The 25,061-nt window shown below is 36.7% G+C and overlaps 1 protein-coding gene across 5 annotated transcripts in view; it reads left to right on the top strand.

The window, feature by feature from the left end:
* PRDM5 (PR/SET domain 5) overlaps positions 1-25,061 on the top strand; it is an 87,038-nt gene that overhangs the window by 23,684 nt on the left and 38,293 nt on the right. For 3 of the 5 annotated variants that reach the window (XR_005105310.1, XM_037394515.1, XM_037394542.1), the window contains exons 4-11: positions 2,182-2,365; positions 2,985-3,159; positions 4,328-4,420; positions 4,701-4,822; positions 7,140-7,219; positions 13,624-13,708; positions 14,954-15,111; positions 20,262-20,355. Coding sequence is in view for 4 of the 5 variants with exons in the window: in XM_037394515.1 (XP_037250412.1) it covers positions 2,182-2,365; positions 2,985-3,159; positions 4,328-4,420; positions 4,701-4,822; positions 7,140-7,219; positions 13,624-13,708; positions 14,954-15,111; positions 20,262-20,355 (991 nt within the window). In the remaining variant the exon portion in view is untranslated. Of the gene's footprint in view, positions 1-2,181; positions 2,366-2,984; positions 3,160-4,327; positions 4,421-4,700; positions 4,823-7,139; positions 7,220-13,623; positions 13,709-14,953; positions 15,112-18,732; positions 18,825-20,261; positions 20,356-25,061 lie in introns of all 5 variants that reach the window. The other 2 variants (XM_037394522.1, XM_037394532.1) reach the window with 2 other exon arrangements.

Below are 25,061 nucleotides of genomic sequence, written 5' to 3'. Positions count from 1 at the left end.
CTTCCATTGGTTTCACAGAAATTACTGCCTTGAGGAGCTACTACAGTGTGGTATATCTGGATTAATTAGTGCTCTGAATACCTGACTGTTAGCATTTGTTTGGATGGAAAAGCCAAACAAATTAGCCTTGGAGGAGAAATGAGTTTGAGCTGTGTTTTAGTTTGGGCTGGCACCAAAGCTAATTTCTTTTCGATGCAAATGCGACCAAGAGTACTCAAGCATTGAGAGTTCTTAGTACTTCTTCCATTAATCTTTTTGCTAACTAAAAGTACACAAGTGGGAAGGAACCAGTATGGTTTTAGACAAAAGGTATAAATTAAGCCCCAGATGCACATAAGGGTAGTAGAAAGATGGTGAGGATGCCGCAATACTGATAAGAGCTTAGTTGTTGGGATTCGTACACTTGGTCTAGGTTAACCGGAATAATCAGTTATGGTTGCTGTTCTCCCAGATTCACTGTGCGGTGTACGATGTGTTACGTATGATGCAATTGGAAGGTGTTCTATTTGGTTCTTTAATGTGTAAGTTTATGACTTTATTTTTGCCTGGGATACATGGCTTCCTTTTTCCTTTTCCCACTCTTCTTTTTCCATTTTGCAAGCCAGTATATGCTTCAATTTATAAGGTTGTCTTGCTTTTAGAATAAAGTTGTCCTAAAGAGCAGTCTGTTGAAGGTTTACCCCAGTGATTTTATCTTAAGCGGGGACTGTCAGTAGAAGGGCCTTTTACTTTTCCTCATGTCAAGAGTTTCAATACATGATTTGAGTTTAGACTGTATTAAATTAAAGGTCTCTGCAACTTGACAGAAGCATACAAGAAACAGCAACTTCTAGATGTATGCAGAAGTTAGGTTAACATGCTGATAGAAATCTGGACTGCAGAATGTATCTTTAAAAAACACATAGTTTTTTTGTCAGATGCTGCAGTTGAGTTAAAAACAGAAAAGTTGTGTCCTTGAAAACAGTAGCTGTATCAAGTCTGTTGAAATTAATAGGTTTCACTCTTGTGTGACAATTAACTTGTGTAATATATAACAGACCTAAAGCACAAAGAATGTTACATCTCTGTTGACAGTTTAAATTAATCTTAGTATATTAACAAAATTAAAAATCATTATCTTGTCCTTGTGCTAGCAAGCTTGTTAAAAATATATGGCTAGATGTAGTGTAAAGAAGCTTCCAATTAAATTTTCTGGATGTTAATCAGATAAGCTTTAAGATTTACAGTAGAAGTTGGAAGTCTTCATTGCATAAGAATGAGTCTCCTTTGGTGCTTTGGCTAGTATCTAAAGCAGTTGGTTTGCATAGGGGAAAAAAACGCAGCTTTGTGTATCAGTTTAGGAAACAGATGGGTTTGCTATAGTGCTATAGACCTCTGCCCTCAACCCCCTTCCCCACACCAAAATTGGTAACTTTAAGTGTTGTCAAAGACCAAAGTTGTTAGCTTATTTACGTATTTGGAAGCTTGCTTATTCATTGTAGAGGGTTTAGGACTTATCATGTAGTTTGCCCTCTCGTACAGAATCTGGGCTGGATCTTTGTCCTTCTGTGGATCTGTGTACCTACACTGATTTAAAGCAGCAAAGCATTTTGATCCAGTGGTTTAAAGTGCATTTTACAGATGTGCCTCCTAACTTGAGAGTGAAGATAACTGACCAGGGTTGAAAACCTGTTCATGAAGGAGGCTGGGTATCTTAAGGAGGGGGAGAGACAGAAAATAGCACTATGTAAACATGTTACTGAAAGCTGGGTTATAATTCAAGCAACCAACAGGGGACAGAGTTAAAGCTGTATTAGTTATTTAATATTTTTTAAAATTTTTTAAAATTTTAAAAAATATTTTTCTAATACTCAAATGTTTCATTTTCAAACTCTGAAGTCCTTGTCAGACAAAGTGTGGCAGGAGAAGACTGCGTTCACCTTGGTCTTGGCTACAGTGCCTATTGGAAAAGCCTCACAGATGAGGCAGGGGACTATTTCCAGAATACGAGGGCACTTTGTCCATGCAGCCACACATGGAAAGAAGTCTTTGAAGGGTGGTCCTAGCATTGTGGTCCCTGAGAAATGGAGCCAGCCCTTCCATAGGTGAGGGCTAATATTAGTACAGGGTCCTATACTTGTCTTCAGATTTTACTTTTTCTGACGTAATTATTCATTGCTTGTACTCTATTGTTTGCAACAGGAAGGGGAAAATATTTTCTATCTGGCTGTGGAAGATATTGAAACAGACACAGAACTTCTGATTGGGTACTTGGACAGTGACATGGAAGAAGAGGAGGAGGAGGAGGAAGAAGTAACTGTTATCCAGGAAGATGAAGACAGTGGCAACAATAAAGAAGTGCAACCAGCTGGTGAAAAAATTGCAGGTAAGCAACCTGTAAAAAAAAGTAACAAAGAAAGAGAACACTGAACTATATAGTATTGGGGAACTGGAATCCTCAGGTTTAGTCTGAGCTCTGGTATTATTTTTATCTTTTTATTTTGGCTTGAATTGAGGTTCTTTTCTTTACCTAATAAGGAGCAGCCAGTCCCATGAATTACTGAGTAAATGAGTGAGCCTAGATTTCATGAGAAGACATATAGTCTTATGAAAGCTAATTTTTTGCTCTGAGAGGGGTATTGTCTTAAATGGGAGAGAAATAAACCTTTTCATAAACCTGTTCAGCCAATCCTAAGGTTAGAAGTCTAAGAAAAGGTAGGTGACCTGAGCTGTCTGGTGAATTCTCAGCATCTTTGTCAAAGTAGAGACAACCTGGATGACTAATTTAGGCTAACAGCACCCAACTTAATATTTTGCATCTATTTTCAGTAATGCTGGTGGTAATCCACTCAAGATAGTGTGCCTATAATCCATTCAGAGACAATGTCTTTTGTGAATTTTGCAATGCCATTTTGCATAATTGGTTTCTGGCAGAGTATCTCTTAATGTAATCAAAATATTCCCTGAATACTATTCCTTTACTGTTTTTGCCTCCAATCGTGCAGATCCCCTTACCTGTAAAGAGGACCATGCGTGCCCAAACTGTGAGTCCAGTTTTGCCAGCCAGGAGATTCTAGCTGAACATCTTCAGACTTTGCACCAAAAACCCAGTGAGGAAAAGGAATTTAAGTGCAGAAACTGTGGAAAGAAATTCCCTGTTAAACAAGCTCTACAAAGACAGTGAGTAAAAACAGAAGTGTTCATTTTGGGGATAGTTTAAAACAATTTTATTCAATCATTTGTTTCTCTTGCCTTAACGACAATTTAAGGTTTAATTTTTATGTTTATGTATTTGTACCCTTACCCTTTACATTAGTCCTTTACTATGTTAATTTCTTTTATCGGAGACTTCAATTTGAATTGCAAAAGTGTCACTATAGTTTTAAAGTGTCAAAATCATACACTGTAGATCAGATCAGAGCTGCTGTTTGATGCAGAGCCATTGGTCTCCATCAGTGGTCTATTTAGTAGTTTAGGAATTTTTAAACTGTGAGTGTAGTTACAGAACTGAAGTAAGATTCAGGAGAAAAAAAAGATGGTTCATATTAGCTTAACTAAATATTTGGGTGATGGTAAAAAAACAAATAGGAACATGAAAGATGTGAGATTTAAGACCCCATCTTTACTTTTCTTGATAATGTAAATGTACAGTTTTGTCACTAAAGTCATATGTCTTACAATTACACTTTTGTACAAAACTATAACTGTTTATATCTTTTGTTGTTTATATATTTTTTACTTGCAATAAAGTAGACATATTACTTATTATACATTTAATTACAGATAGTGCATTAGATACTTAAGTAATTACAGATAGTAATTTAATCTAACTCTCCTGTATTGGAAAGAATCAGATTCATATTGCATAGAATGCCCTTAAGGCTGCTCTTGTAATAAATTGTTCTTTCTTACATCTAAATAATGTAAACGTTCCTAGAACTGGCAGCTGTGTATGAGCTCTGTGTTCTTTCATGGAAATAAATAAAATTACATAGCAGAGAAATATTTGGTGGAGGCAGTTAAATATTTTCTCTTGAACTTAGATTTGTTCCTTTTAGTCTATAGTGGAAGTTGGGTTTGTGCTGTACAGCTAGTTAAGTAAAATTTTACATCATGCAAAGTAAGATTTATCTGTATGAGGATACAGAAGTATGATCCTGACTCTTGCTGTTTATGCATTTGATTAGTCCCATTAAATTCTAGAAGAGTTCACATATGGAACAGATTACTCACTTAAAGATTTGCAGAGCTGTATATATGTTTTTAGCTACTGCAAGCCTGTGTAAGTTGTAGAATTTTCCTCTTATTTTGTGTTTTTTTATTTTTTTTATTTTTTATTTTGCTGTAGTGTACTTCAGTGCACAGAGAATGTCAGCCCAGGAGACTCTTCAAGAAGTTTTCAGTGCTCTGTTTGCAATACTTCCTTCAGCTCAGAATTGAGGTTTTGTGTCTGAGTTACTGGACTGCTGTCATATCATTGCTGGCCTCCCTTTGCATGTTAGCTTTGAAGCTTGTTAGTTTATATGAATCCTAACAGTGAAAGAAGTCAAATGCTTTCATTCCTATTTGCTGTAAGTAATGCATGAGGTGGCCTTGGAACTCTGCAGTGCTGCATGCATTAAGCTCAGAGTACTTGTGATGTGTCTGGTTTCTGTAGATACTGCTTTATGTGTTGCTTTTTTTCTGTTGTTTTTTTTTTTTTTACCAATTACCCTGTATAGTTATGAACAGCACAAGGAGGCATGCAGAGGGGACGCCAGATTCATATGCAAGGCAGATAGCTGTGGGAAGAGGTTCAAGAGTAAGGATGCCCTGAAAAAACATAAAGAAAATGTTCACAGTGGTAAGAAAGAGTTTAGTGTTTCTTTGTAAAAAAACCCAATCTTCTAACATGTTTCTAGCCTTGAATTTGCAAATCAGGGTAAACATTTTCTTTGGTTTCTTTTTTAATGGATTCATTTGTAGCAAAAAGAAAATTAAGAAGTAACGAATTGCAAGAATACCTATTTCTCCTCCCCTAGGGACAAATTATTGTATACCTGATGAATCATTAGTCTACTGCAGAAAATGTAATAGGAATCTGGGGAAGTTTAAACTAGGCAAATATTAGATAAAGCAAAACATTTCAGTACTGAGGAAAGTCAACCACTGGCACAAACTGCTACAGGAAGTGGTGAGTTCTTGATCTTTTGGTATTTTCAAGACACAATGGGATGTCTTTCTGGAAGATATGCTTCACAAACGATTAGGCTTGATGAGGGTATTGCATAAAATTCTATAGCCTCTGTTGTGCAGGAAGCCAGATCAGACAATCCACTAGTCCCGTTAGGCTGTAGCGTTTTTATATCTGTGCACTCTGAATCAATAGTTTTCAATCAGGCTTCACTCTGTTTTCATGAAAGGGCAAAATACTGCTCTCAGGTCCACAATGCAGATCTCAGTTCTGTCATTCTGGTCTCTGCATGTCCCCTCTCAATGTCAATGGCAGATCAGTCTGTGTGGGGACAGCAGAATACCAGAGTGCAAAGAAAACAGTCTTTAGTTGATGATGACAGCACTGAGATGCTTTGTAAGATTTTTCATTACATGAAAGCTCTTTCTTCTGCCAAATCCTTACAGTGTACAGAAACCCTTCCAAAACTGTTCTTAGAAAGGATTATCTCCTTTTTTCAGTATCAGTTAAGAATTTTCTTCATCCATGAGCGTTGTTATGTTTAGGCTTAACTTTGGTCAGTTATGTATTAGTATACAAATTCCGCATTTCTCTTGAATGATCACTCCAGACATGACTGAGAGCACATGCCTGGAAGATATTTTTGCTCTGGCTGCACAATGAGCAGAGCTTTTATTTTACTGCTTGGGAGTCACAGAAACCACAACTGATGTCGGTGCAGGAAGGAAAATAACCTACTACTGTTGAGGGAGGCTTCTAGAATTCCTTCCTGCTTTGTGTTTACCTGGAGGCAAGGGAAAGTAGAATGGGTTATGTGTGTTGACTGTTATGCAAAGCTGTGAACAGATACTCACTATCACCCTTCTCTCCTCTGAAAAGGTATCATTAATGTTCTTGTAACTTGAAGTACTAATAAGTGTATTCCTGTATTTATATGTATATCAGTATATATAATTACTTGTAAGTTTTATAACAGCAAATGCGTATGTGAGATTAAGTATATCTTTGTAGTACAAACTTAAGTATCAAACCAATCAATTGACAGGATGCATTGTAGTAAGAAGAATCAACATAATATGAATACTTTAGGACAGTAAGAGGAGGAAAGATAGAGGATGCTGAGAGTCTGAAAAACTGAGCTGAAAGCTATCTTAAGGAGTTCGTTTATGATCCATACTTGCTGTGTGGTTCACTAAGGAGTACTCCTCTTTTTTCTGTGCCTGTTCTTTTTAGTGTTCAATGTAGTATGAGTACTTTTTACATAAGCTAGGAAATATCTTGCACGAGCAATTATAACGAAGAATTAAGTTTGTGGTAGCTTTGTCTTGTAATAAAATAGCCTTGTGGGTTACTAAAATTAATTTCAAAAGGTAAATAGATAAACCCAATTAAATGCTCGGTGACTTTTTAAAGCAACTATGAAAAGGGAACGAAAATACATCTGGCAGCTGACCTGTAACTTGTTTTATAATTTACATTTTAGACGAGATTTGAATTTATGATCTGGTGCTAATACAATTTCCCTGTCTTGTTCAGTTGAAGATCATTAATAATATTTGATATAGTAGAATGCTTAATGCTTTCTGAATAAAGAAAAAGGGGAAGTGGTGGTTTTTACTTCAGTTTGGGATCTTTTTTGTCATTGCTGCACTAATTCCTACTGGGAGAAATCAACTGTTTAGTTATGAAGTGAGTTGTTCTCAGTTTTGAATTGTGCTCATCGAGTTGGATTGATGATACATAATAACATCTATTTGAAGGGTTTTTTTTCTTTATTGTTCTACTTTTCTTGATTTACATTCCATCAGTAACTGGTTTGTTGGACACCCACAGAGAACTGATATGGAACACTTTGAAGATGGGATACAAATGTAAAAATCTTGTCAGTCAAATGACCAGTGAAAAGTCACAGACTCAGTGGAAATATTTAGGTTCTTTCTTAGCACTTCCTTTTTAAGATGGTGGTGGTATTTTGTTTCTGTTTCAGGAAATTCTAGGAAGAAGCTGATGTGTTCCGTGTGCAATAAGAAATGTTCCTCAGCAACAAATCTCCAAGAGCATCGAAAGGTCAGTAAGATGAAGGCTAACCCACAGCAGGCTTTGACTTCACTAAGATGAGAGACTGTGCTGCTTAGGTCACTTAAAAGCTGCTGTAATGCAAACCTTTGGGGTAATCTTTCATGGTTGCAAACCCAGTGTATTTTATTGTGGGTATTTATTTTTGTAATCACAAGTGGTTAAACCAGAAATCTTCCTAAAGTTTTAATGCATCTTTTACCAAATACAAAGATGTTTGTGCTTTTATTGTTCACACATTCCAGGATTAAGTCAAAGTTGCCTGTTGTTCTTCTTAAACTCTAAACTTCTGAAATATCTTACTGCATTCTTAAACACTAAGCTAAATGATGTAACAATAGGATACATACAGGCCATAAAATAGGTTTATGAGCCTTCAGGTTTTGTACAAAATGAATTCAGTCTTTATTACTTTGTGACATAACAGTAAGGGTGTGTTGTTTGTAATTTAGTTGTGCTGTAGTAAAAAACTTTCTTCCCCCAAACCGTATTTTTAATGTCTTTTTGTTGGTGCCCATAATCTTTTATAATCGGAACAGGAGGGGTTAACAGTTTGAAAAGCATCTATTGGAAATAAGGGTGTTCATACAGAAATACAGATGGACTATGAATATGAGATTCTGAATCCATTATACCCAAAGGAAGTCCCTGCAAGATTAATTTGATGAATCACTAAACCCCAGGAGATTCTGTTTTTGCAAAAAGCTACATTGTACTGTTTATCAGATTAACTGTAAGTCTTTAATAATGCTCTGGTTATAACCTGAATCCATTGAGGATATAGATGATATCAATTAAAATATGTTGTTGTAAGGGAAATAGTGCCCCCCCTCCCCCCTTTTTAAACTTGTTTTTCTCTTTGCTTCTATTAATATGCCCTGCATTTCTTTTGTAACAGGGTTATACTTTGTTACTTCTCAAACCAAATGGTGGTATGCCTGGTCACATCTAATTAGAAGTTTTTACACATCAGTACCCTTTATGTTGGCCCTGAAAAATGCAAAGTATCGTAGTTAGTGTGTCCATTTTATTAAAATATTTGTTTTGTTTCATTAGTTCTAATTCTGTTCAGACACTATGACACACACTAACAGGCTTTCCAAGTAGCATTGATGGTACGTCAGTTGAGTGCTTTTTTATCTTAAAAATCACCGTGAAGATTTTGTGCATAAAAATGTATTTCCTCTTCTTGATTGGATCCTCTTTTAAGATATCCAGAAAATATTCTGGATTCACACCTGTATCAGATAGCGAAGGAGGTTGTATGTGGGACTCATGCCTTCCGTTTGCTTTATTTACTTTGCTCTTGTAGGAAGTGGGGTGGGAACCATTACCAACATTGCCAAAAATATTTAGACAGGCAATAAAACCAGTGAGAAAATAGTAGGTGAAACAGGGAGGAAAAGAGATTATTTTTTTCCACCTGTTTCCTTTCAGTGTAAAGAAATAAAAGTAGAGAATATGAAGGTAAAGTTTAGGAATAACAGAAAATACAACAGAAAGAGAGAAATTTGACAAACATAGAGAAAGAAGGTAATGAGGGTGGCTATAGGGGGGATTGAGATCTGTTTACTCTCTGAAAACATGGTTATTCAGATCTGTAGCTTTCATGTTATCTTTGAAACCCATTTTTAGCTTTGTGTGTCTTGCATATTGCTTGTGCCTGAATGTCTAAAGATAAGCCCTTTCTTAGCCATATATAATTAAACTTTGCTGTCATCATTGCCTGTCCTTTAGTATTAACCTTCTTGTTTTCCAGACTGTTGCTTGTACCATGCTAATTTTTGGTAGCTCAGCTTTCCTTTTTTTTTTTTTTTTTTTCTGTTTTGTGTTTTTAAGTTTATCTCAATAAATTCAATGAAATGTAGGCCTGGAAGACACCTCAGGAGGTTTTCTAGCCCATTCTGTTTCACAAAGGGGAGTCAGCATGTACTTCAATCATCCTAGATATGTACTGTTTCATCTCCTGAAAAGTTCCACTAAAGAGAGTTCTACCACCTCCATAGATCTCTCTTTGACTTTCAGCTTTAGTGCCATCAGCTGTTTAGAATGTGTTCATTAATCCTGTGTTCTCTTTTGCTGATGTCTATTTAAGTCTTTTTCACTGTAGATTGAGTTAATTGTCTTACCTGAGAGAATGCCAAAGAAGTCACCACTGTTGCCTTTGTAACAGTTATCATATTGCACAGTTGTTGTGAACTCCATTTGCAATTCCTAGGCTGTATGAACAATTATCTCAACCTTTCTTCATACATCTGTTTTTCTGCTTCTTCTTCTAGGAAGCTTTTTCTGCTTCTAGGAAGCTTTTTCTGCTTCTAGGAAGCTTTTTCTTCCTGTGGATTCTCTCTTTTTTTATCTGTATGCTTCTTGAAGTCAGCTGCCCAAACTAGAAGAGCAGTGATGCTTAGTTGAGCACTTGGTAGTGCCAAGTATAGAGGAATGATTGTCCTGAGTTTATTAATACAGGGAATATGTCTATTAATACATCTCAGAATGACAGTGCTTTCTAACAGCATCATCAATCTTGTTATTAGTATTTTGTTTGGAATTCATTAATGTTTTCTCTAGTGGTGCTATGTAAACTGTTGGTTATCATGTAGCATTTGTTCATTTAGTTTCTCCTTCCTATATACTGAGCATTTTGGCACTTTATTCAGTGTTCTAATTATTTTGGATTCTGATCTTGTCTTCCTTAGTGATCACAGTCCTACCTAGAATAGTCTTATCTACACTTTTTAGGTTTTTTGATTTCCAAAACTACTTACCATAATACAATCCTCATCCTGTATGATGCCTACAAAACTTTAGCAACAGTTACAATGTTAATCCACTGGTATTATTGCTTTTTGTGGTGATTGTAATCTTTTTGTTTTCTATTCTGTCTATATCCACCTGTTCTCTTTTCTTTATCCTCCAATTGTCATGTGATATCCTTCTGTCTGATATTCATAACAGTCCATGATTTGGGCTGCTAAGTGATACAGTAGTATAAAAAGAATAAATTCCCAGCAAACATGACTCAGGAAATGCTGTATAGGAGCTTACAGAAGACTGGGTAATAGAATGAAAAAGATTGCTGTAAAATCTCCTTTCTGTGAGTTTCTGATGTCTCCTGCCATAGCAAATGAAACACCACCTGAATTATATTCTGATACTAAGTTCCAAAGTTTAAGTAAAATGCAAAATGCATTCATTCAACTGTGATAATAGTGAGCAAGCAAGCAAGGGGAATGTTGCCTTCATTGATGTAGATTCTTGCTAAAGAGTTCCTTTTGTACCTTAGGCATAGGTGGCTCATGTTTGGGATTTGAATTGATTACAGGAACTTGAACTTAAAAGAGAGCATATACGTGTGAATAGCACAGACTGCCAGGCTTCTTCACTGAGGCTTTACTGTTCTTTTAAGTGGAAAGGGAAGAAAAGTTCGAACAAATCTCAGTGTTGTTCTTTTCCCAGGAAGATGCAGTCAGAATTGATAGTGCTACACTTTCTGTACTTGTTAGTAGACAGAGGGGGTATGTTTCTGGCTGTACAGCAGTGGAGTGAGATTCTAACTCTTGTTGTAGGCAGGTGTTTTCAGCGATAAAGTAGCTAATTCTCCTGTTAAGAAAGAAGATTAAGGACACCTTTGAGTGTCAGGCAGTATAAAGTTTTTTTGACTTTGGAAAAAGTCATGAAACAAGTGCCTGTATGAAATGTAGGATTGTGCATCACTGGTAAGACTAGTTAGTGCTGTTGCCTTTTTAGATTTCTTAGCAGGTTTCTTAAATGAATGTGTAAGATTCCATTAGGAGGTATCCTTTCTGCTGGAGAGAAAGCAACAGAACCAGGAAGGATCCTGCTCTCACCATTTGTTCTAAGAGGTTGAGAGTGTTTTATTGCTTATGAAAAATCCCTGATTCTGTTTTAACTTTGTTGTAGAGCTGGACTTCTTGCAAAACTTTGGTGAGGAGAGTCACCCTTAAACATCACCTGTGATTCCTGTCCCATCCCCCCACTTTTTCACCTACTGGTTCCAAGTGTCTCTGTGTTGGTTTTTTTCCTGCCCTTTTTTTTCAACACTGGGCAGTGTTTTGTTCTACTGTGCAATCTTTATTTTTCACAATCACTGTGAAAGCCATAGAAAGGTAGAGGAAACTAAATTTTGAACACAACTCTAAAATTGTCAGTAGCATTTAATAATTTCAATTAGATGCAATATTCTCATATCCTTGTTCTCTCAGAGCACTGCCTTCCAACAGATAGTCTCATCCAGTTCTTGGAGTGGTAGATTGAAATTCAGATTAGGTTTTGGAGAAGCCGATCATGGATTACTTGTATCTTCAAAGTTTTAGCTCAGTTTCACCCCTAAAACTTTTGAATGACCTCTTGCTTTTCAATAGACCTCATGAAAATTTTAAGATCATCAGTCTTCTAAGTGAAGGAGTATATTTATCTAAGCATATATTAATCTTGTTCAGATGTTTGCTGTTTTATATAGCACTTAGCAAGTTGTTATCTGAAGGTGTAGCTCTTCAAATGCCTATGAAACTATTGTAGGTATAATCTGACTTTAATGTAGCAGAAGTTAAAGCTGATAGCTGTTAGAGACCCCTAACGAGACTAGTTTTGTTATACGAATAAACCATTACATGAGTACTTGTCTGTGGTATTACAGCCTGTATACTTGTGGAGCATGTTGCTTGACAAGTTTTCTTAAAATGAAAATCGATTTGAGTATTGTGCTGTATTTTATTACCATTGTTTTACCATGTAATTGTGCACTTTTCTGAAGAACTAATTAAAAAGTGCCAGCTATAGAATATGTGCTTGATAGCTACAGCTATTTAATGCACATGCACACAGGTCTGTCTGATTCTTTTCTAAAGAATTGATTAGAGTATCAGCTATGGTATATATATTTGATAGCTGTACCTTTTTAATGCACATGCTCTGAAGTCTCTGTTTTGATGCAGATATAATAAATGAGACTGTTTATTGAACAATGCTCCTAAGCTGGAATCAGACATTTGTAGTGTTAAAGCACAGTCTGGGTTCTGATTAAGTATTAAATATTATGTTTAAGAATTACTTACAAGTTATTTCAATTAATTGTTTCAGAGGGGATTCTGATAGTGCTTGGTTGCAGAATTATGTAAACTTCAGTCAACAATTAAAGTAAAATTTGGATCTGTTGGGGAAAGGGTGGAGCAGTAGATTGTGTGCGCATTTCAGAGAAATGAATCTGAAATGCAGCTGGGTAAACAGAATATTTAGAATGAATGATCTTCATTTGAGCTTACCACCTGATTCTGTTTGAGCACTTGGTTAAGCATCACTTCCCAAAGTGTGCAAGGTTGCAGATGTTGTAGGAAATAAGAACCACTTTTTAGTTTATTAAAACATTTAATTTGCTCTAAAGTTATTTTGTGAGTAGCAGCATATAAACATGGTGAGATAGAATACTTATGGCAAATCTCTTTTTGAGTTTTTTGTTTGTTTGAAGTAGAAGTCTTAGTTGAGCTTCTTTACTGTGATATTCACAAATGTTTTGTATCAGAGTATTGTGTTGAACCTTTGATATTTGTTATTTTTAGCCACTAGATCCTCCTACAGAAGTTTTGCTGTCTAAGGCTGCAGTTCAAAAAGCAATGTATATTGAGTTGCACTGTAGCTAAGCTGAGAAGAGGCTGCTGATGGCAAATGTGTTACAGAGCAGGTGGTGAATGGTAATCTTAGCAGGTGGAGAACTATGTATGTGTTGTGATTTTGGGGGGAGCAAACAATAAAAGACAGGATTTTTTTTTTTTTATTTAATATCAGAAGTTTCAGCTCTCAACTGCCTCTTCTATTTTCCAATATTTAGTCCTTGATGACGTTATGTGCTGTGTGATGTTGAAAATCTTGGTAATGCTTACTGCATTTCCGGTTCAAGAGCCACTGCTGCCCCTCCACTGTCTTACCTCTAAAAGCTTTTAAGAAAAACAGTCCTGAGTTTGATAGCAGTTGTTTTTTAAAATTCTTATAGCAGCTCTGAAGTAGTTACTGTGTTATTTTTATTTATGTCTTGACTGGAAGGAAATGTTCTGAAAAGGTAATCTGCATCTGTTTTTTTAATGCTTTCATTTTTAATGCTTTCATAATAATGTTATTTAAAACAGATCTGATACTGCAAATTTGCATAACTTGTGTTTCTAAATATAGTTTTAGTGATGATTTTTTCTTTGCAGTTATGAATATTTATTTTTTGAAAGATACTGTTTTTCACCAAGGGACTAGTGAGGGGGGAACCACAGAATATTTGTAAGTATTAGTGTAGCTGCTGACTAAGAAGTAGTTACGGGCTGTTAGAGAAGTTCTGTACGTGATCTTGTTTGAGACGCATGTTTATTTATCATTAAACACTTATTTTGCAGGTCCATGAAATCTTTGAGTGTCAGGAATGTGACAAGAAATTTATTTCAGCTAACCAGCTAAAACGCCATATGATAACTCATTCAGGTAATGTGCAAAAATAACGCAAACCTCTCTATATGTGTATATGAATTTAACAAATACTGAATTTTACCCGAATTGGTTTCTCATAGAAGGCTTGATAAATTCTGTGTTGTCCTGAGCTGTTTAAGCAAATCTCAGGTTCCAAGGAAACCTTCTAAGCTATCCTTTCTAAGCCTTTCAAAATCCAGGTGTAATGCTAATAGTTGTCTTTCTGTTGCTGCTTTGTCAAATGATTTTTTCATGCTAGCTGGATAGATGATGTCAGTTAGCTTGGATGGGGCAAAAGACTGCTTTTTGGCTTAGAGAGGAGGTGAAGAACCAATGGTTACAATCTCACGTTTAAGAGAAATGGATGGAAGCTGGGGTATGCTGTCAGACAGAGATCTATGATAAAAAGGGGAACATTCATTCATATGGACGAAAGCAGCTCATACTCCACACAGTTTCACAGACCACACAGAAATGTTTCATTGTGCCTGTCCTCTGCCAGAACAGGTCACTGTGAGCGGGGAGTGGCCTGTCCCTAGGTTTGCCAGTATGACACAAATTGGCTCTGCCAGGATTTCTGATCGCTGCCATCTAGTGTTTCTATATCTTTCACCAGTGATTAGAAACATCAACCAACACAACGGAAACACAAACATTGTTCTGTCAAATACATTAGCATTTAGAACAAGGTTTTTACAGCTGCGTAGGCTTACAGTTTAACTTTTCTTGGTATCAGTCCTCACCAAATGCTCATTTCTTGTAACATAATCTATATCTCAGAGGCTCCTAGCTTTCTGTTGACACTTTTGAATGAGCACTAATGTAGTTAAGTTGCAGTCACCATTTGAAGCATAAAGGCTTTTTGCATAGGAACTTTTGGTTTTGGAAGCTAATATGTATATTGTTAATTAAGTTTTAAAACATTTAAACTGTCATGCCCTCTTTCACATTTGTAATCTGGAAACAGAGTTTTAGTCTTTGAAGTCATTCTCTTTTGATTTAAGCTAATTAATCAGAATTCAGTTTTAGTGATGATTATTGCAAAGAATGTGCCAATTTCTTGAGATACACCATGGCTCATCTTTTGTGAAGTGACTTAACTGTCTAATATAGAGGGCATTAGATGTCTTTCTAATTGGTTTAATCTTAATTGGGTTGACTTAATTGCAAAAATCTCTCTGAGGAGATGACTGTCTCTGCCTTTCATCTTCTCCCCCCGTATAAACAGGAGATTAAATGTCCCCCACTCATTTTCTGCAGAAAAACGCCCCTACACCTGCGAGGTTTGCAATAAGTCCTTCAAACGACTTGATCAAGTGACTGCACACAAAATAATACACAGTGAAGATAAACCTTATAAATGCAAGCTTTGTGGAAAGGGATTTGCCCACAGAAATGTTTACAAGAATCACAAGAAGGTAAAGCACTCTGCTGTTGTTGTTTACAGGTCTGCCAGCCTCAGATTTGCAGATTATTTTTTTCTTTTAAGTGGTTCATCATTAAGCTCTGGCATGCTTATAAACATGGGATTGAAGTATTGGAGAATGTATTTTTTAGTGTTACTTGTTATATCCAAAATCTCAAAATACTAAATGAATTCTAGTTAAAAAAAAAATAAAAAAAATTAAATAAGCAGAAGGAAATCACAGTTAAAAGCATGAGTAAATCCCCATTTTGAGTTTTCTGGGGGTTTTGTTGTGTGGGGTTTTTTTTTTGTGGTTTTTTTTTTTTTAGTACTAGGTTATTGAGTCAAAATGTAACTAATGTAAAATGTCTTCAAACTTTTGTTTTTTTAAAAAAATACCATATTTGACTAAAACTGAGTGTAGTCCTCTTGCAGTCATTGCTGCACCTAGCAGTAGATGCTTTCAAACTATGTTGTATTTGCACTGGGTAGTTTTCACACATTAAAACATGAGAAGAAACATTACCTGAAAAATAGGCTTATGAAGGGATGCTCTGCTTCTGTTGTTTTAAGCTCAAATCTGCTTGGCCTAATTTCTATAATGCCTATCATTATTTTTAACCTGGGGTTACATTTTTAATGGCAAGGCTATATCCATGACTGCTATTTCAGAATTACAAGACTCTAAAAAAGAAAGGGGACACCTCCCCCCCCCCCCCCCCCCCCCCCGCCCCCCGCCCCCCGCCCCCGATATACCCATATTTACAAGTCTTTTGCAGTTTGGCTCACGTTATATGTCATCTGGGAATTTGGCACAGGATCTTTGCACCATTTCTTGCACTTTCAGCCATAAATCATCTAAGAGTAATAATAACGCCTCTTTCAGGATGGAAGTGGTGATGACTGTCTAAAACAGAACGAATGCAGAAGCCTGCTGAAGGACAAGATTAGCTCCCCATTATGCTGTGATTGTATCTTATTTTTTAGACTTTATTAAGAAAATGGGGCAAAAATCTCACAAATTGGATATGTTCTAAGGAAAAGGTATAAAATACTATCTGGAAAGATACTTCTATATCTGAAATGAATATTTTTTACATGTTTCCTTATATTAATTTGCAGTGGATGACTGGTAGGGGGTTTGGGCTGAAAATGGACTTCAGGATTAAGTATGAATGAGTAAACACTTTGACCCAATTCTGTGTTTAAAGCAGCAGCACCACTAGCATAAGTAAGGATTAGAGACTTCACTAATGGGAAAAATATTAAAATTTAGATAGATTTAGTGAGTGCCTTATTTTGACAGAATTCCTTAAAGCATGTTGGAATGCTTATTTCCTGAACCTGTTTGCACATAGTACTGGCTGTAAATCAATGCTGTCCTATAATGAAAGAAACTTATTCCTATGTTTACATGAAGTTTACCCAAACAGCTGTGAATATTCACCCATCCACACTTAGGTCTCTAATTTCACTTGCTAAATGAAGAGATGAGCATGAGACAGGAGATTGACATAGATGTCCTGTCCTGAATGGCTTCTTTAGACATGCCTCCATTCATTAAACAGTGTAAATAAGGAGACATAGTAGATAATGAAGGGGAGTAAGGATGTGTATACACAAAACGAATTGTAAGGTATAAATAAGTCAAGGATGTGGTAATTTAGGATGCCAAAATAGTTTTAAGTGCCATGATTTTGGGAGGGCTGCACTACTACTAGGAGATGATGATAGTTCTTTTGCTTGTTCACAGGAATGCTGATCCAGTAACTGGAAATTTAAACCCTTTACCATGTATCATACTTCTGTGTATTTCTTCAAATTGGGTTTTTAATGGTTCTTTAGGTGTGTATTCCTTTAAGATGTCCTCCTAGGTTTTGTTTTCTTTTGGAGGAAGAAAAGTTGGACTCTGAATAAGTTCACAGTGCTTTTTTGAGTTCCAGGACACAGTTACTGCGCTGGTAGCAGGGAACTTAGAAACCTGCACTAGGAATGATGGGTATAGTAGTTAAAAACAGTTAAATCAACAGCATTTAACAGAAAACATGCTTTCAGGTTGGATAGCAACATGCTTGAAAAAACTCTTGGGTTTTAGAGCAGCGCTATGTACTGTTTATTTATAGTAGGAAACAGGATACATCTACATTTTATGCCTTTGAATTCCTATTTTGTGTGTTGGATGGAAATTTGTTGTTGCTGTTGTTTGTGATTCCTTTATGGGGGTGGTTTAATACAATTTTGTGTTGGAAGTACCAGAATAAAAATGGCTCCCGCAACATGTGCTTTTAACCATTTTTCAGGTGTGGGTGAATGTTGGGTCATTCAGAAGGAATGTCTGGGTCATAACGGAAGGAGATTAGTTCCTCACATTTCACAGGATTTCACTGGGAGATACACTTAGCAACTCCACCATTTATCTGCTCTGTTCAGTAGAGCATTGTGATGGGAACCCTAATTTAGCACATGTTAGATCCTTATAGCTACAGATCTGAGAGGCAGGAGCTAACTCATAGTCTTCCTGTAGTACCTCTGGTGTGCTGTTTCTGCATACAGGTAGTATGCTGCTCTGTGTAGGTGCACGTGAAAGCTTGGTCTCTTCTTGAGGATGTCAGCACTGGGAAGTGTTATGCGAGTGGAACTAGCTCAGATGTCTTTTGAGAAAGCTCAGACTATATGACTGAGTGATCCTATGAAGAATATGGTTCCATTTTTGTGACAAGGGAAGAGAATAGTATCTTAATTTCAAAGAGGCAAATGCAGTATTGGATTGTGCTACAGAAAAAAAGTACCCATCTTTCATCCAGGTTACATTGGATGAAGGTGCATGTTCTGTGCCATATAACGCAGACTACTTCCACCCAGGAGAAGGTGAAGTTTTTGCCCCATCTGCTCCTTTGTTGCTATGTATAGAGGATGAATTCAGATAATAAAATATGAGGATATGACAGTAAGTAGAAATAGGTCAGCAGACACAGGATTTTAAAGGGTTTATGGTTAATCCAGGGTTATTTGGTCCTGTGGAGCATAATGAATTGAAACAACTGTGTTCCCTCAGTTTCTCTATTGGGAATAAGTAGCCTTGGGCTGTGTTTAAGACTCCACAAATGCTATGGTAGGAAAGGCTGCCATGAAATATTCCGTAAGAGCCCATCCTCAGTTGCTTTAATTGTATGGCTGTCCCCTGTTGTGACTGAATGGAAGCCACCTCTGATCTGGAACCTATTTGTACAAAAAAGGACAGTATTAGAACCAACATGCTTCTTTGGGGGATACCTTTCCTCATTAAGAATTGCGTGGCTTTTTGTAATAGACCTAGCTTGTTTCTGGGTCATTCACAAAAGAGGCAAATGATCTGTATACCCTTGCATGTGGGTATGCCTAGTTAGGTGTTTTTATTTGTAGTGAAGTTAAAATGTGCAGATGAATACTTGTATTTTGACCGAAAGACTAGGAGAACTGTCAGGGAGATGCTAAGTAGGAATTTTGTACAAATCACTGTGCTCTTCAGAACTATCACTCAAGTGGTGAGTGTTCTAAAAAAGGGCATTTTTTTAAATAAACAAGATGAATTTTGCGCTCGTGAAAGGTGCCAGATTGACAGCCCTAGAGACTGAACCCTTCTATTTATCCACAGAACAGGTACAGCACAGACAGCAGCACTGCGAGCTTCCCCACAGTGTCTCGTCAATATGTCTCAACCCTGTTCTGGAGGAACCACCTGTTGAGGTGAGAAGGTAGTTCAGTCTCTTCATGTCCTGTCAATCCTTGGCCTGACTGCTGAGACTGCCAAGCAGGGTGTCAACTAATGTAAACTGTGATGTAAACCTATGGAAGCTGAACTGCAACATTCAGCAGATTTTATGTAATGTGTGATATATTCCACACATTTGATGGTGCTCCAGTTGCCTTTTTGCTAAGTGACATAGGCTGAGGTCAAGGAATTGACTTTGAATCCAAAGCCTCTGTATTCTGTTGCAAGTACTCTAATGTTTTGGTACTGTTGTGTACGTAAGAGGATGTTTGTGTTAAAGATAATCTGGGTTCAAGGCCCTCAGTCTACATCAAAATAAATATGCTGACTCCACACAGTCCTTTTTTCTCCATAGTTTAAGAGTAGCTATAAATGTCATAAGGTATGATTAGCAGACATAGATTATATTAATATGTACTATGCTAATATTTACCCTCAGTCTACAAAATTAATTCATCTACCTAATTTCATTCATATTATGAAACACTTATTGTCCATCCCCTTTTCCTCTTGGCCTTTCAGCTTCTGCATAAGGTCCTTGTGAGCTAATACAATGTTTAGACACTGACGCTTTAAAAGCTTGCTTTCCTTTGCAAAAATAGTAGGAAATTGGGTAGATAATAAATTGTACGGATTAATGTACTATCTGCAGTGGGACAGCCCTTAATAACACTAGGAAACAGGGAAAGTGCTTTGAAATTTAAAAAAGTAGGATGAATCTGGATGTTTCCCAAGCTCCAGAAAAGAAATCTTCTTCAGGAACTCTGCAGTTTGAGACTCATCCAAGCTTAACCTTTTATTTTATTTATGGCTTTGAGTCTGTTTCTCAGCTGTGACAATTTTTTCTACAGCAAACAAGTACTTCTGTACTGATGCTTCTATGTTTTTTGGGGGATTTTTTATCTCTTAATACAAGAAGCTGAAACAAGGATATGTAAGACCAGTCTCATAATTTGAGAAATTTTCTTTGCCAAATTTTAGATGGTATCTTGAGATAATCAGGTCAGTTATCAAACATAACTGAGAAGAAAGGTTTTGTGTACATGTGTTTAATTTTAAAGGATTTATTCATATTATTAAGTACTTAAGGCCCCAGTGTTAGTACTGATGAAGCAATGCAACTGAGCTTCTATTTTTTTTCCCCTTGGTTATTCTATATATTATTTCTCTTTATATGCACACCTCCTGTAACACTTCTGAGAACTGGGAAGGTAAATTTGTGCAGTAGCTGCTATGCTGACTTTCAGGATTCTGGATAATGGCAGAATGGTTGTTTTAATTCTTCATCCCCTGGAGTTTCAAATTGCTATGATACCCCTCCTGAATCCAGTCTAGAAAATTAGCTATAATTACTGTAATGACAGTTAATTGATTTCGCTGAGCCTTTCCTCTGACATGTTTTTCATCTGCAGACGCATTCTGAAGAGAGACCATTCCAGTGTGAGGAATGCAAAGCTTTGTTCCGAACCCCATTCTCTCTACAAAGACATCTGTTAATCCATAACAGTAAGTGCTAAGTCAGAGAGGAAGAAGAACTTCCTCATTTCTCACATTTGACTGAGAAAAACAGACATATGGCACCTTGCTCCAATATGCAACTTGCTATATTAAATTAGTATTATTATTCAACTCTAACCCCAGGGAGTTAGAAAATTCAGAGTCAAATCCAAACCTCATCTTTAAAGGCACTTAAATGCAAATCCAGATATGCTGTAGAAAATCTAGCAATGACTTGAGGTCTGATGACAAGAGATTTATTTCTGCTTTAAGTGTGATAGTGTTACCTCCATTTTAAGAAAGGAGAAATGGAAGCAAAGATAACTTGGTGGCTTACTCAGCTTCTGTAGGTAATCCAGTTTAGAGCTTGAAACTGAGTCTCTCTCCTGTGCCAGCCCAGGCTGATGTTTTCTGCCCCTGGCATAGAATTAGGAGCCCAGAGAAATGCTGTGGCTGTTTTCCCTCATGAGCCACTTGTTCTTGGCATTTTGTACTGGTTTTTAACTGACTGTTAAAAAAGATTTTGGTGGAATTTTCTCCATCTTTACAGAGCCTTAGACTACCATTCAACCCTGTGAATGTCAGCAATTTAGATTTTTAGAAAATATTTGTGATCTAAAATCCTTGTAGCTTAGAAGGACACAAACCACAAACCTTTCTTTTTTTAATCCTGTTTAGCAATGTTTCTGTTAGCTTAGACCAGCGAGTTTTGTTTGTTCTTTTACAGTTATTTTTCAAAGTTGCTGGAATTTCATAAAGCATTGAAATTTTGTACAATCTTTTTCCAATGTGCAATGTTAAAAATGATGGGGGAAAGAGTTAAAACCCTGTTCAGTAATGTGTATTGTAATGAACCAAAGATTTGCAGAATATCCAAAAGCAGAAATTCACAGTATGCAGAGTTGTAGGCCTTGGAAGAGGTCTCTAAAAACATATACTTTGGCCATTTCTTTGAAGAGGTTGGGAGCTCAGGAAATTTGAGATCTTTAAGTTAGGGTTGTGATTTGTGGCAGGTTTAGCTGTTCCTGAACCACCACTATTTAAGCAAATATTAAATATATCAGACTGTGAAATGTAGTGGTACAATGTCTAGTCAGTCTTCCTTGGTGCAAAAGGAGACCTGTCTTGCTGAAGGACAGGGTAGGTGTTTGAAGGTGATAACTTCTGCCATATTGGCTAGAACTGTCTCCAGAATGAGTCAAAGTCTTAAACTGATAATATTTGGTGTTTTTATTAATCATGGGGAAGATTTTGAAACCTTTATTTTTTTTCTTACTTTGCCAACTCAACAGCTGACCAGCTTCACAAGGCGGCCTTAATACAGCAGAATATAAGCAAAGCTTTTATAGCCATACTGTGTCTCTTTTGCCTGTAGAGTCCTATAAAAGAAGCGTTGACAGACCAATAGCAAAGTGAAAGTCATTACTAGGATGAACTGAAGAATAAACAGTTTTCCGTTCAAGGCTGTGATTGAAACAAGGGGCTTCTGCTATTGTCTGAGAAGAGCTTGTGTTCCCAGTGAAGATATGTAGAACTCTTCCCCTTGTGACCTAACTCAGAGTGATAAGATGTGCTGCCATGATAATGAGTTTCTCATATTTGAAGTAACTCAGAATAATAGGCATTGTCCTGCTACAGCTGGGTGAGTCCCTCTCATAACACTGAAATATACCTGGTCTATAAAGAAAGGAGAGAAACAAACCAGTATCTCTAGGTGTGTTTAGCTGGCTTTACTGTTCTGTGTTGTGGGAAAGGAAAAATTTTTTGAGAAGCTTGAAACTTCTGGGGAAATTTGAAGTTCAGCCTACATCATATGTTTTTTTAAATTCAGTGTCTCCTTTTTGTTTTAGAAGTAGGCGCTGTAGAATGACGTAGAATGACTTAAATTTTATTTTACAAAGTTAATTTAATGGAAAAAATTGTATTTCCTAAACTCACTTCTGAGGTGTTCCTGTCTTAAAATTGGAAAAGGTGTCATGGGTGCAACTGCTGAAATTCGAGATCAAATATGTCTAAATAACAAATAATTTAAAAAAAATCCAAAATTCCGCCCCCCCCCCCCCCCCCAAGTTCTAGCTGTGTGAACATAACTTGTCTTCTGTGACAGACAAGCTTTTTGTCTTAGGCATGCTCCTGATAATGCTTTTAATGGCGGTGCTGTCATTATGTCATTGGCAATGCCAGGGCTGACTCTTTATTCTCAGCTGTAGAGTTTGGAAGGATATGTGATACATAAGTGTATAGTAGCTCATACTTGGCTAGTACTACCTCATGAGGCTGTAAGAGACCTGGCTAACAAGAATGAGTAACCCTAAGCATCTTCATTTGGGTGATTCAGTTGTCTAGGATTGTGGAGACATGCATGAACAGTATTGCATTTGTTGACAAGGGCATCGTCCTTTTTACATATGTGCTTTCCAGAATAAAAATCTACATGCAGAATGTTTATTAGTAAGAGAAACACTAATTAGCTCCTTTTATAAAGGTCAGCAGAAGTGGGCACTGAAGATTGCTCATTTCACGTAAAGCACAGGTAGCTCTGATTTTCATTGTCTTCTTTTGTCGTAAGGAGAGTGCATCAGTGAAGTGGATAAAGCCAGTCCCAGTAAAGACACTCATTATGTTGTGGATTACTGGGGGAAAGCACTGTAGGATATATTATGTCAGTGCTTGGTTTTTCATCTTTGGAGGCATTTACAGATATTGATATCATAGTTTTATGTCAAGTACTCTGAAAAAGTTTCCCTCCTTTGGTGGTTTCAAGAGCTGAACTCAGTGATTTACTTTCTTGTTTACTTCCATTCTCTAGAGTGCCTAGGCACTGAAGAGAATCTGTGCGTCTCTTTTGCTATTTTATTTTGTTACAAACCTCTTGATCTAGCACAGTGCAAACCTGTTGACTGAAAATACATAATGGAAATTCTTTATTTTTTACACATTTATAACATAAATTTATTTGGTAACCTTAATACTACTCTTACCTGCCAAAGGCAATGGAAAGAGTTTATGTTTTGGCAGTGATAGTTCTTAAGCAACAGACATAGTCTTACATTTATCATATGAAATCTGTTCGTTCCTTATCCCAGGAATGAGGTATCATGAAATAGGTTGCATAGTTCTGTTTTTTCTTGCAGTTTTCTACAAGAGCATTTTCAGAGCTGCTCAAGGAGTTTCAGTACTTGCACCTTGTTGGAAGCGATTTAGGCTCTTGCTTTATGCTGTTCAGGACCCTTCCAAAACTTCCAAACTTGTGTATTAGTGTTTTAGGGTTTTTTTATGAAGTTTTCGTGTATCTTTGTCTATGGCTTAAAAAAAAAAAAAAGACATAACTATTCAGTGACCCAGCAGTGAGTGGAGACAGTGTTTTGATGGCTCTACTATAATGAGATATAGGGTTTCTGCTAAATAAGGAAGCTGAGGAGAAACACTGATTATTTGACTTCATCCAGGATAACTTTTGAAAAAATACCTAATTCTAGGCTTCCCATTACTTTGCACATTGAAAAAGTTTGCTAAACTGAAGCCAGGACTTGGTTAAATACATACTTGGCATTGCAGCTATATATAGTTGAAGGGTATTGTAATGTGTACACACAGAAGAGATGTGGTTGAACAGTATGTTAGTTTGAAATTCCCTGACTTTGGAGGTTTTTTGTTTGAAAACTGGTTGATCTTTTACTACCTTATTTTTTTGTTGTTGTTTGAAAGTTGTTTATGATCTGAAATCATAAGAGAAGCCTAGTTCCTATAAGAAGTAACATTTAAAAGAAATTACTTGACTATTTTTCCTTTGTTGAACAGTAGAAAATTGCATGTTACTTAAGTAAAAAAAGTAATGACTTCACTTTGTTAGCAGGGTAGTCTCATGTTCCCAAGACAAGGACTGAAGTGATTTACTGAACATTAGAAGCAGTAACAGCGTTAAACCTCCACCTAACAGCATATTAAATTGCATCCCTGCTGACCTTGAAAATTTTTTCCGAATAGCTACACTGAAAGTATTTTAAGATAACACAACTTAGACTGTAATACCTTTCATCATATTCTTCTTGTGTCATCCAAGACAAAACCACTTTTGTTTCCAAACCAACAGAGAATGAGAGGTTGTGGGGAGGGGGGCAGTTATGGTTGATTTATGGGAAGCGAAACAGGTTATCTAGGCTTTGGAATGTGGGTACTTGAGGCACCACTGTATTGATAAGCTTCACTTGTGTGTATTACATGTGTAATATATAATAAAAAAGTTTTTTGGTGCTTCAACATGTAGCATCAAATGGGCTTTAATATGCAGTATACTGAAAACAATTTCCATTCCTATTGGCCTTTGCACTGGGACCAAGGCTGGGATGATTTTATCCTTTAATGAGCTATAGGAAAGAAATGAGTGTACCTCTACATGTGCATCATTGCTACTGGAAAAAGTAGCTTGTGCTTATACAAGTCTGTCTTACTCATATGGATCAGGAGGCTGCAGATCAGACCTCTGTCTTGAAAAATAAAAAGTGGAGGATGGACCTTAAATTATGGCCATCTTTCTTTGTGATGTAACTGCCTGGGAGGTTTTTTGGGATATGGGCACCTGATTTCCAGTTTCAACTGTGGATTTCTGAATGAGTGCTGTTGCAGATGTTTAACTTGTAATTCTAATCAAGAAGTCAACAATTAGAAGAGAATATTCTCTTCTGCATTCCACAGTAGTCATAAAAAGAAGGCTC

Source organism: Falco rusticolus, chromosome 1 (genome assembly GCF_015220075.1).
Source record: "Falco rusticolus isolate bFalRus1 chromosome 1, bFalRus1.pri, whole genome shotgun sequence".
NCBI lineage: Eukaryota > Metazoa > Chordata > Aves > Falconiformes > Falconidae > Falco > Falco rusticolus.
Note: the sequence above shows the minus strand (reverse complement) of the source record. Positions and strands in the feature narration are given on the sequence as shown.